General features: G+C 47.6%; 1 protein-coding gene and 1 long non-coding RNA gene across 2 annotated transcripts; one reads left to right on the top strand and one right to left on the bottom strand.

Moving 5' to 3' along the window:
- Positions 1–1628: 1628 nt before the first annotated feature.
- On the top strand, positions 1629–9179 carry LOC135236545 (F-box only protein 40-like). Its single transcript, XM_064303002.1, has 3 exons — positions 1629–1711; positions 2581–4467; positions 8078–9179. Exons 1-3 carry the CDS (start codon positions 1709–1711, stop codon positions 8291–8293), a joined length of 2106 nt encoding a protein of 701 aa, XP_064159072.1. The 5' UTR covers positions 1629–1708; the 3' UTR covers positions 8294–9179.
- Positions 8155–11824, bottom strand: LOC135236549 (uncharacterized). The gene is made up of 3 exons (XR_010324610.1): positions 10606–11824; positions 10193–10272; positions 8155–8266 (listed from the first exon to the last, which is right to left on the bottom strand). It is a non-coding gene; the product is annotated as an uncharacterized LOC135236549 (long non-coding RNA).
- Between the last annotated feature and the right edge of the window lie 1017 nt (positions 11825–12841).

The raw sequence follows: 12841 nt of genomic DNA, 5'->3' as shown, positions 1-12841 counted from the left end.
TGTTAACCCTTTGAAGAGTAGGTTTTTTTTGGAATTATAATGTATTTCTCTCTGAATTCTGAAGTCAGGGTTCTAGAACTCTACCGCTGTCAGTCCCCAGCAGTGATTGTTACGGCAGCGTTAGAATGTTCGGTTAAGAACATTCTAATCATGCATCTGAGATCTTGCATCTTAAACGGGTTTATTTATTTATTTTCACAAAGGAGGAACGGTAGATGTCTGAGGGGTGCCAGTCATCTCCACTGCATTGAGGCACACAGTAATTTTCTGACGGGACAGACACTGATTACCACGTGCTAGCTGTGGGACGGTGATTACGACAGCTGCTGCAGCCCCCCCCCCCCGCCAGCTCTGTCTGACAAACACTTATCACCGCAGCAATCAGGAGCTCAGTGACAGCGACGTCCACATTATTTATCTGTTTATCACAGTTTATATATTTTATTAAAATGAGTTATTTTTAAAATCATCATCATCTTCATCCTCTTCAGATGAATGAACGTGTTTTGAAACACCATAGATATATGCATAAACACAACGATTGTGAAGGCCCTGATAAACCAGAGTTACAGCTTTTAAGGGGGGGGGAGTCCCACCAGATTCCCAAATTAACAGACTTTTAAAAAGAAATCTTAAACATACAGACAGAAACAAAAAGATTTAGAAGAATCATACTGACATCTAGTGGGAAACTATGCAACAACAAAACATGAACTAAGAAAAGTGAATATAAATGTGGATTTTCACAAATCAGGGGGTCTTAGTCTTTTGAGGGTGGGGGGGGGGGTGGGCAGTAAAGCAGTGGATCTGCATTGCACGTTGGGGGGGGGGAGGGGGGGGGGAGTGTGTGGTAGGATGAGCAGGTTCCCTGGAGGACATGACATGGACATGATGCAATTAACCTACAATAATGGCTTTACAGTGAGAAAACCCACTGAATTATGGTACGATTCAAATCTGGGACAGATCGAGAAGTTCTCTGAATAACTCAGGACACATGAAAAGGGGCTGAAATAATGGGGTGTGTCCGGGGATAAACGGGAAATCTGATCATAATAATAATTCATTGCATTTATATAGCGCTTTTCTCTAACTCAAAGTGCTTTACAGTGATGAGGGGGAACCCCCTGCTCTTTCCGAAGAGTGTCATGGGGTCTTTAGTGACCACAGTAAGCCAGAACCTTGATTTCAGATCTCATCTGAAAGTCTCCTACAGCACAGTGTCCCCATCACTGCACTGGGGATTATTCAACCGGAGGGAAGATCATCCCCTACTGGCCCACCAACACCACGTCTGATTACCCTAGCATGTGGGGGTGGCTGACGGCACTCTCACAAACATGGGGGGGGTGGGGGGCGGGATTTCAGCGATGAACATAGAGACACAACATGGGCGCTCCAAATTAAGAGAAAAATTAAAATACACTTATTTTTAATGCTTATATTTACGCTTATTATCAGTTCTCAAACACTGTGTACAGTTCAGGAAGCAGGGTCTAGCACCCCCTGCAGACAGACCGATGCGCTGCAGTGAATGTCCGGTAGTAAATGAGGCCTTTAGCCTGACCTTTCCCTCCAGTGGCCCTCCGCTCTTTATTCTGACTACAGTCGTCTATTTTTAAACTCTTCCACACGCTTCAGATGCTCAGAACAACAAACGGACGCAGTTGCAGAGCTGGCCACACAACGGGCTCCCTTCACGCGCACTATGGTGAGTGACTTGTGTAGACTTTTCCATGAGGGTATTAAGCTGGCGAACTGTGTTCGTAAATCACCGTGTTTTCAAAGTTTACGAAGGGCAGCTTAGAATTTTCTTCAGCTCAGCTTTTTACGCTAACCCATAACCTAACCAGATAATGCATGAACACAGCTTTGTAGAAATCCGTACGGCAGTAAAATAGACACATGGGGATATTAATTTTAAAAAGTGGATAGCAAGGTGACTAATCAGAATGGCTATAATTAAAATGTCATAGTTCACAGTACTGTCAGATTAGACTATGGAGTAGACTGTACATTTAATAGTCTTACTCCTCTAGGATTTTATTCATGCTTGCTTTTGAGACTGACTTTGTACTGCAGGGACAGAAGCGTTGTCACAAAACTAGAGGCATTTTTTTTATGTTGCCAAGTGATCGCGTTGCTTTTTTGTTTGCCATTTGATTAATGTATTTAATTTAAACAGCATTCAGAGTATCTGTCCATTGTGTGGAATCAACAACAGTGTTAACACCATGGTATCGACACACTGCCATGTTCACAAGGTCAGTAGGGTTAAATAGACTCTTCCTACACAATGCCATGTTCATAAGGTCAGTAGGGTTAAATGGACTCCATGTTCAGAAGGTCAGTAGGGTTAGATAGACTCCATGTTCAGAAGGTCAGTAGAGTTAGATAGACTCCTCCTACACAATGCCATGTTCACAAGGTCAGTAGGGTTAAATAGACTCCATGTTCAGAAGGTCAGTAGAGTTAGATAGACTCCTCCTACACAAGCCCATGTTCATACAGTCAGTGGGGTTAAACAGACTCCTCCCACACAATGCCATGATCTCACAGAGCGTTGCCCCTCCTCTTCAGGGCAGGCAGAAGAAGGCCGTTGCCGGGCAGCACGCTCACTGCGAGACGTGCTTCAGCCGGCGCTGCACGGTTCCCGTGGAGATCTCCGTTTCCTGTCCGGTCGCCAGCTGCCGCCTCCTCTGCGGCGCGGTCTTCCACGCGTGCAAGCAGGAGGAGCACCAGCTGCTGTGCCCGCTGGAGAAGGTGCCCTGCCTCAACGCCGCCAGCGGCTGCCCCTTCGCCCTGACCCGCCGCCGGCTGGCCCGGCACCTGGAGCGGTGTCCCGCCAGCGTGGTCACCTGCTCCCTGGACTGGAACCGCTGGCCCGTGGCGGAGAGCGACGGCGCCCTCTACGGGAACCTTCTGCAGGGCTCCCGGGCCGAGGAGCCGCTGGACCTGTCCATGGCCGTGCGGGACCAGGCGCTGCTCTTCCGCTCGCTGAAGATGGAGGCTCTGTTTCCCGAGCTGATGGAGAGGGAGGAGAAGCCCGTCCTCCCCGAGGAGGTCCAGGGAGCAGTGGGGGGCGGGGCCAGCGTGGGCGTGGGCGTGGCCTCTGCGAGCCCGGAGGGGGCGCTGGAGCACGGGATCGCCGATACGCAGGAGCTCACGCAGGAGGAGCGCGACGCTATCGCCAAAAACAGGGAGGTGGCCGGCGTCGAGAACTATGCGTCGTGGGAAGCCATTTTCAGCAAGGAATGGAGAAGCTGCCAACAGACGGCTAAGAACCTGGGAAACGATCCGAAAGCCAGCGAGGGAAAAGAGCAGACCACTCCGATGAGCAAACAGGCCGAGAACGGGGAACGCGCCACGGGACGCCACGGAAGGGACAGCACCAGCGCCGCCGACGTCGCCAAGACGGGCCTCGCCCCGTGGCAAGACGGAGTCCTGGAGAGGCTGGGGAAGGAGGTCAACGCAGCGGAATACAACATGTACCTGGTGCATCATGGGAGCATGCTGATTCGCTTCGGCCAGCTGGCCGCCTGCACGCCCAAAGAGAGGGACTTCGTCTACGGGGGCCTGGAGCCCGCGGAGGTCCAAACCGTCCGAACGTTCAACGTCCCGTACAGCTACAAAGCCAAGCGCAACCACCTCCGGGACCCCTCCACCAGAGCCAAGAGGGAGGACAAAGGGGTGGACACGCCCCGATGGGAGGGGACCGCTCCCCAGAAGGACGAGGTGGAGATGACCCTGCTGTGCTCCTTGGAAAAGGAGCTCAGGGGCCACGCCGTCAGCGAGAGCGTGGGGACGGACGGCCTTTTCGTCGACGTGGGGACGCAGACGTACGCCTTCCCCTCCTCCCCGTTCCGGGCGGGCGCCTCGCTGGCGGACGTGGTGGCCGACCGGGCCCCGGGCCTGCACCTGCAGATCCAGGCCGAGAGTGTGACCCGGAGGCACAACAGGTCCACCTCGGCCTTCACCTTCCTCTGCGGCCACGCCTTCCGCCGGGACGAGTTCCCCGCCCACTTCAGGAACGCGCACTCCGACATCCAGTCCTGCCTGAGCGGCTGGTTCGAGCAGCGCTGCCCCCTGGCGTACCTGGGCTGCACCTACAGCCAGAAGAGGTTCCGGCCCGCCAGCCACGGGGCCACGGTCACGTACGACCCGGACGCCGGCGCGTTCAACCTCCGGCCGGACGTCCCGACCACGCTGCCCGAGGACCCGAAGGACGGCCGTCCCGACAGGAAGGGAAGCGCCCGAAACCCGGAGTCCCTCGGCGACCTGCCCTTCGAGATCCTGCGCCACGTCGCGGGCTTCCTGGACGGCTTCAGCCTGTCCCAGCTGGCCCGGACCTCCCGGCTGCTGCGGGACGTCTGTGCCACCCTCCTGCAGGAGAGGGGCATGGTGTCCCTCAGGTGGGAGAGGAGCACGGACTCCCACGGGGGCTCCAGCTGGAGGTGCAGACAGAAGGCGAGTTACCGACGAATGAAAATGTGCATCGCAAATACTTAAACTCCAGTTAAATACAAAATACCCCTGTGATTAATAGAGTAGTTTACTGCAAACTGAACAAATTGCAATCACAGATTGAAAGAATGTTGTTTGTTTTGACCATTAGTGAATAGAGAAACTTCTGCTGAAAAAAAAAAAAATTGCCGGAATTTTTCCTGGGGGGGTCTATACATTTCCAAAAAAAAGCATGATTCAGATTTTCACTCAGATAGTCTACTATATCAAAAGGAATGTTACACAGAAGGTGCTCACCACTGAATTTGTTTTTTTCTGTGGCCACTGACTCAACTGCTGCCAGTAGCTAGGAGGTACGCTCTCAGAAAAAAGGGTGCTTTGGGTTGTCTCCGCAGGGAAACCCCTTTTCCTTCTTTATGGAACCCTCTGAGGCAGGTTTGAAAACCCTTCTGGAACCCTCTGTGGCGGGCGTGAGAAGTTGTGAAAGCTCCCAGATCGTCCCGTTTTTGCCCGAACAAAGCACCAGGACCGTTGTTCCTGTCAGGAGACACGCGGCTGCTCGAACCCCACTCCTTCTCAGAGTGTAGACACTGTAAGGCATTCGTTACGGCCTTCATCTTGGCTCCTTCTCAGAGTGTGGACACTGTAAGGCATTCATCACGGCCTCCATCTTGGCTCCTTCTCAGAGTGTAGACACTGTAAGGCATTCGTTACGGCCTCCATCTTGGCTCCTTCTCAGAGTGTAGACACTGTAAGGCATTCGTTACGGCCTCCATCTTGGCTCCTTCTCAGAGTGTAGACGCTGTAAGGCATTCATCACGGCCTCCATCTTGGCTCCTTCTCAGAGTGTAGACGCTGTAAGGCATTCGTTACGGCCTCCATCTTGGCTCCTTCTCAGAGTGTAGACACTGTAAGGCATTCATCACGGCCTCCATCTTGGCTCCTTCTCAGAGTGTAGACACTGTAAGGCATTCGTCACGGCCTCCATCTTGGCTCCTTCTCAGAGTGTAGACACTGTAAGGCATTCGTTACGGCCTCCATCTTGGCTCCTTCTCAGAGTGTAGACACTGTAAGGCATTCGTTACGGCCTCCATCTTGGCTCCTTCTCAGAGTGTAGACACTGTAAGGCATTTGTTACGGCCTCCATCTTGGCTCACGTTGCTCATCGCTGACATTCACTCCGTGATGAACTCTCCTGCTCCTGAGATACCCCACAGGGGTACCATTACACCGCATGCTTTCTGTCGGTAACTGGCGCCATAAAAACAAACACGGGTCTATATTTGCGATAGCGCTGTGCTCTGCAGGTATTTGGGTCAGCCAGACCCAGTCTGCACCTGGTAATGGCTAATGCCTGCTCTGGCTTTCCTGGCTTTCAGCCACAGATTGTGAATAGCTGCTGATGTTTTTTCAAAAGAAGACCAGGTTAAAACCTAGTATATGGCTGGACCGGCCGACCAATGGTGTAACTTCATCACTCACTCAGTCACTCACGGTCATTTGCGTTTGTAGGGCTGGCCCCGTTGTTGCGATCCAGCCAAAAAAAACTCCCTTGAACTAAATTAATTTGATAGAATGCATCAAAAACAAATTTTCACAGAAACAGCCACTTAAAAAAATACCTCCCTTCGGGCTGCCAAAAGGATTTGTGAAATACTTACCTAAAATCTTTAAAAGAAACTGAAAATACAAGCACACAAAGCGCAAAATTAATGCAGAACATGTGCTACGATTATGCAAAAAAGCAAAAACTCTGCTCTCTTCCTCATATCTACAGCTTCCAAAGAGTTATGCTTCAGTCCACAGGGAGGGAACCAGTGAAAATGCAGATATGTTTGTTTGGACCAATTAAAGCAATGGTTCCTAAGGTGCACGTGGAAGCTGTTATCTGAGATTGGATCATATCTCACACAGGCAGTAAACGTGGACCCCCAACCGAACTGAGACGTCGCTCTTCATTTGATAAGGCCATAAAAGAAACTCCTAGAGTCACATGTAATCAAACCAATATGTTTCCTTCTTAAATTGGCCAAGAGAAAAAAAAAGCAGTTGAAAGCACAACTGAGGTTTAAAAAAATAAACAAATAACAACAATGGCAATGTTAAAACGACATTTTATTGGAGCAGGACTGTGTTAAACTGCCAGTGGAATTTGGAAGCCCAGTAGCCACGCTCTGCTAAGACGTGGAAAGCTCCAGGGCGATAGCTCTGACTGTTAGCGGCCGGTTGCCAGGAAACAGGGGTGTGTGGTCAACAGCCGCTGACCTCAGTCAACGGGAATGCAAACATGACATCGCTGCCACTCAGCACCCTCACTGTAACATGGCGGGAGACGGCCAACGGTACAGGACAGGAGTGTAGCACAGTGGGTAAGGAACTGGGCTCGTAACCGAAAGGTCGCAGGTTCGATTCCCGGGTAGGACACTGCCGTTGTACCCTTAAGCAAGGTACTTAACCGGAATTGCTTCAGTATATATCCAGCTGTATAAATGGACACAATGTAAAATGCTATGTAAAAAGTTGTGTAAGTTGCTCTGGATAAGAGCGTCTGCTAAATGCTTGTAATGTAATGTAATACTAGGCTGGTCTCCTGCCATGAAGGGGTTTGGCCAACAGTAGAGCCATACTGTCTATCAGCTTTACAGCAGAACAAAAAGGAGGGAAAAATCGCAGTGACTGTTCGCTTTCACAAAGTCTGGTCTTTAGACTTTGTGAAAGTTTGTTTATTTGGAGGTGACAAATTTGTGGCACCTTATCCTGTTCTAGTACATGGATGGGTCCCAGAGTCTGGTATCTTTTAAAGCTCTGTTATAGTGCATGGATGGGTCACAAGGTCTGGTATCTGTTAAGGCTCTGTGCTACGGCATGGATGTGCCCCATGATCTGGTGTTTGTTAAGGCACTGTTCTAGTGCGTGGTGCCCCATGATCTGCACCACAACAGCACATGCTTGTCTGCAGAGGTGTAAAGTCCAGGGGTCAGAAAGAAAAAGTCCTGCCATGTGTTTCTTCATCCCGTGAACACTGATTTCACTGACAGCTGGTTTCACTCATTAGTTCTACCTCCTAGTTGAGGAATTGTAAATTAGTAAATCCAGGTGATTGGAACACAACACTGAGGAGGACTAGTACTTTCTGGACCTGGATTGTCCACCTCTGCTTCTCTGACAGAAGTTGTAGCAATGAGTGCTGACAGGTTTAGGCCAGGGCTGCCCAACCTTGTTCCTCCAACCCTAATTTGCCACACTTGACCCTACTAATTAGCAGCTCAATCCAGATCTCTAGCTGCTGAATGAGGTGTAGCTTTGTTAGGGTTGGAGTGTAAACCTACAGGATGGTAGATCTCCAGGAACAGGGTTGGGCAGCCCTGCTCTAGCAGTTGAATGAGGTGTGGCTTTGTTAGGGTTAGAGTGTAAACCAACAGAACGTTAGATCTCCAGGAAGAGCCCTGGGCTGGTTTAGGCATTCTAAACTGGCAAGACAAGGTGGCAATGTGGGGGCCAGCAGGGGTTGAGCACGATAAAACAATCTTAGAGTTGGTGAAAGTGGCACCGTACTCCATTTTCTCTACCTGTTCCCCAGTGAAGGTCTTCTTCCCCCCCTCCCTCTCCACAGGTGTGGCAGTTCAGCAGCCTCTTCTCCCCCGTGGAGCGGTGGACCTTCGACCGAACGCCCTCGATGTCCGAGCACCTGAAGGCCTGCCCCTTCTACCGGACCGAGGAGAGGAGCGAACCCTTCGCCCTGGTCGGCCTGTCCGACCGCCAGGAGCAGGACGGGGAGCAGAAGAGTCTCGTCCGCACGCTCCTGGCAAACAGACGGCATCGGCCCTGAATCAGTGGCCCTCGACACGCATGTTATCTGATGCAGCAAGGATCAGAGTCATTACATCGGCATTCTGTCAGTTCAGCGCCACCTCCAGGACATGAGTGACATAATGTTTTTTTTAAAAACTGAAATTCAGTTGGTTTTCTTGCAATGTGGGTGAATGATGCAGGAGATTTTTTTTTTTTTTTTTGAGACATTCTGTTGTGTGTAATTAATGACATAGACTATGTACAGTAATCTTGATAAGGCTTTATTAAGGATGAGTTAGGAACCATTTTTCTCCAAAAGAGCGGTCATGCATTTATTCTTCTCCATAAGAGAGGTTATAAATTCGGTCTCCCTTGCATTTCATCAAGTGAGATCTTGATCAAGTCATCTTAGATTGTCATTTTATAATATCAAGTTACCAAATGTGAAATTTTGAAAATATAAAAACCTGTTGAAAAAAATAGGTAAATATTTTAAAAGAGTAAGGCTGACATCTAGTGGACTAAAAGAAATCCAGGATATGATCTCTAATTTGCCTCCAAATATCAAACGGTAATATTTGCCTGTAAGTAAGAATATAATGCAGTAAAATGTAGGCTAAATTTAGGGGGTGATTTGGATCATTGGTCCCTCATAAATACCTTGAAAATCCACAATGAGAGTGGCCCACATGATCCTCCACTTATAATAACATAACGTCCCCCTGACATGTCATTATAACAGTTAAAACATAACGTGTGTTAAATAAATGACCTTCTACAAATCGATATTTAAATATGTTCTATATCTAAGCAAATGGCTTCCCTGAATTAAATTTGACAGAAATAATCTCTACAAAGCATCAACATCTAAATGAACTACAGTTGAAGAAAATAACCAACAGACATCCTTGCTGTCCATCAATTTTTAAAAAAGCTTACTTCCAGTTCCATCTTTTTAAAAATTCTCTTTAATGTTGGTACAAAATGCAGAATCACGCGTTGGGCTGACCTTAAGATACAGGGTTGTAAACGCCTGTACTAGGAAGTGCACATATTAAACTGCCCCAATACATCTACTTTAATAAGATTTCAAGTCACCTCTATGAACATAAATGTATTAAACTAAATCTCCGGTCTGCACTCAGACGGAAGGAAGACTGGCGGGATGGGGCCATCGCTGGTCTCTGCCATTTATCAAATTAAATTGAGGAGTAACTGACATAGGGGGACTATAAAACTTAACGACCTAAAACCCGTGACTATGCCCCGCCGCAAGCGAACATCGCGGGGACGGGGAATTCTCTTATGAAGAGTCCCGGCTCTCCGTGGCTAAGCCTCGCTTCAGCGCTCCGAGCTCTGCGATTGGCCGCGGCTAAAACGCCATCAATCATCCCGCGAACTGCGCGGCATAATCATTGTTTACTTTACTAATCATTTTCATGTAGGGTTATTTCAAATGACAAATCATCCTGGAAAAATACGGAAAGGTTCCCCCTGACAACTAACAGCCTACTCCCCGACGACCGCGCGCCACTCAGATGAAGATGGATAGTCGGAAGGACAGAAATTAAGCCCCTTTACCCCTTCCATCAGCAAATCTGTCCAAGTTTCGCGTTCGAGCCCAGAACACATTTACATATATTTGCATGATCTAATTTATGCCATCCGATTGTAATATCCACTTACGAAGAAACCTCGGTGAACTGCAATGAAAAGGATAATGTGTGCTAGCAGACAGCCACCGAATGCTCCTAACAGTTCAGACGCTTTGGCCCGCCCTACACGACTGTACTGAGTGACTCATATTTAAAATGCAAAGAGCGCACGGCAACATTGGGCCAGGTCTATATTTACTGGTGCCAAGGACGTCAAATGAGCAGATGCTCTTATCCAAAGCAACTTGTGATGTAAAAGAACAAAAATGTAGGCTACCCACCTGACTGGCATAAACAACTGGGTGGGACCTGCTCAGCAAAAATCCCAGACCAGCCAGGTAACCCCAGCGAACTGTTCCAGCTAAAAACCAAAATACAAACTATAAACTCACAGAGGAAACATCCATAACATAATAAACTAAAAATACCTTAGAAAAAACTAAGATTACGAAGTTCTTAACAGGTATTTGTTCTTCAAAGTACAAAATACATGTATAACGCAAATGTAAACAAAAGCTCCCAATAGGGCGCTGTTCATTTTAAGAGCAACATTCAAATCCAGGGAGGGTCACGATTCCAGCAATTCTAGATTACGTAAAATGACCTATTTGGAATTGAGGGTTTTAAATGAGAAAGTCTTTTTTGTTCAGGTACAGAACACTTTTTTTTTGGTTTAGAAACACTCATAGCTTACCTGGCAGGGAAGTGACAACAAGGAAAGGGAGGGGGGGCACTTTTAGATCAGCTGGTAGTGTCTCTCTCTACCACAAAGCTCTGCACGAGAGCATAACAGCGCATTTCATTCGCTCATTACAGGGCTGTTAGACCACGACTATCACCGCTGAAATTTGAGTGACCACATACCCACCATGCCGGCGCTGGCTTCGGTCAGACGAGCTTTTGAATTGAGAGCAAGTATTCCGTTGAAATGACGCCTCGCGAAATGCAACAAGCTGTTCCACGGCGTTCGGCAGGCCACGTTAGCAGCAGAGCTAATGCGCCGCGTGCATTAGCAGGTCAGCGCTCGCGGCACCTCTTCCCTCTCATGCTACGACATCATCGATTCAGAGATGAGTCACAAAATAAACAGAACCGAAAAGAAGAGAAGGCCTAAAAAAATCAACATGATTCTTTGTGATCAGTGAATAACACGCATAGAAATGCGCTGTTCAGAGACAAATATGATACGTGGCCGTGCTCTCTGATTAGCAATTTACTGTTTGCGCTCTGACTGGGATGCAAAATGGGATGACGTGATCCTTTGTACACAGAAATATGTTCAATGTGTAAAATAAACAGTACTTATTAGTCCCTCCTGGACCCACGGAGGTGTTTTTAGAGTTGATTTCAGCGCTAGGAATTTTACTGTGTAACACAAAACTTATGTTAAGGCCATGTTAAAAACTTTCTAAAAAAAATTGCAGTTTGATTAATATAGTCTAGTACCCTTGGAACTGGAAACTGCTGACGTTAATGCAAAATAACATTCCAAGCTCCCCAAATATTGATTATGCAAAAATATGCTAATTATCTCAGGAGGGGAAACCATCAGGGCAGTTCTTACATTCACTGGAGATAAGCACATTCCCTTGAAAGCATTTGCCTCAGAGAAAATTTGGCAGAGAGACCAAAACATGCCCTTCAGTCCTCAGATGCCTGCTAATCAGAACTCCTCGTCATTTAATGAGGACCTGCAATATTTTCTGCAAACAGAACAGCAGTTTTAGACTGTTTCCATGGCTCCCAGAGACAGGTGCCTGACTTGGGGGGGTGGCCAGGTCCGCCCCTGGACTCTAATAGGCCACCCCTAGTGCCACTCCCAAAACCAGGAGCTGTGATTGGCAAATTGGACCTTCCTTCAAGGCAGCGGTTCCTCCAGTCAAAAAAAGCCTGGACATGGCACTGCCCAGACCACCTTGTGGATTACAATGAAGCAAACTCAAGTTCAGATTGCTTTTATCTATTGGTGACTAAGGCTAGTTACTAAGATTTTTATTTTGCATTGACTGTTCACATTCATGCATGTGACCCATAACTGACAGAAGTATGAATAGACCTCTGCCCTGAAAGAACCTGTATCTACCCAAATAAGATAAAAAGGAAAAGAATTAAAAATATCTGCACCAGACAAGTGACCTTAGAAACAAAAAAACATTATTCAATGTGACACTTTGTGGTCCATGGCAAAAGTACTTCTGACTGTTGAGTGCCTATAACACTTTTGATCACAACTTTTACTAATTGTGTGGCAATAATAAGCTGTTGCCGACCATCTAGCGAGCCAAATTTATTCTTCTTCAGTGGGAAGAGTGCTAAGAGCAATACCCACACTAGAGTGATTACAATGCAGTGCCTCAGCCCAAGAGCGAAATGGTAATACGTTCAACAAAAAACAATTAATTCTCAATTTTGACCCCTTTACTGAGTGGTTCGGGCAGTGGCCAGCAAGATTTGATTGATGATGCATCCACCCCTCAGGCCGAACATATAGAAGTGGTCCCAAAAATACAAACACCCTCTTTTTGGTGCTTCAAAGAAAGGGCAATATACTCAATTTCACAGATTGTCCCTGATTAATATGAACAAACGCACTCTTGGAGAGACCGAGTAAGCCGAATGGATTCAAGAAACAAATATTTCACAGCATCTGTACGAAGCACTAGACCAGATTTACCACAGGACGGTTTTTAACCAACAGTTCCCTTTTCCACCACTTGATGGCACTCTAATCTTAGCCAAGCGCTGCTCATCTCATACACATGAAGTATACTGTGGCCCCTTAAAAAAAACATTCTTATTTCCACTCCCCCTATAAGCGTTTTTAAGAGTGCACATCGAGAAACTTAAATGGTGGGGTGGTTTTCAGCCGAAAGTGGTAGAGGGACCAAATCTGCTTTAGAGTGTACTGATGATTTCATGAAGTCCAACGG

This window comes from Anguilla rostrata, chromosome 12 (genome assembly GCF_018555375.3).
Source record: "Anguilla rostrata isolate EN2019 chromosome 12, ASM1855537v3, whole genome shotgun sequence".
Lineage (NCBI taxonomy): Eukaryota > Metazoa > Chordata > Actinopteri > Anguilliformes > Anguillidae > Anguilla > Anguilla rostrata.
The sequence above is the reverse complement of the archived record's forward strand: the minus strand, read 5'-3'. Positions and strand labels throughout refer to the sequence as shown.

Bases quoted from the DNA above. Each gene is read 5' to 3' on its own strand.
- LOC135236545 (XM_064303002.1), top strand. The intron at 4,468-8,077 runs GCGAGTTACCGA...CCCTCTCCACAG, and splicing joins GCTGGAGGTGCAGACAGAAG to GTGTGGCAGTTCAGCAGCCT.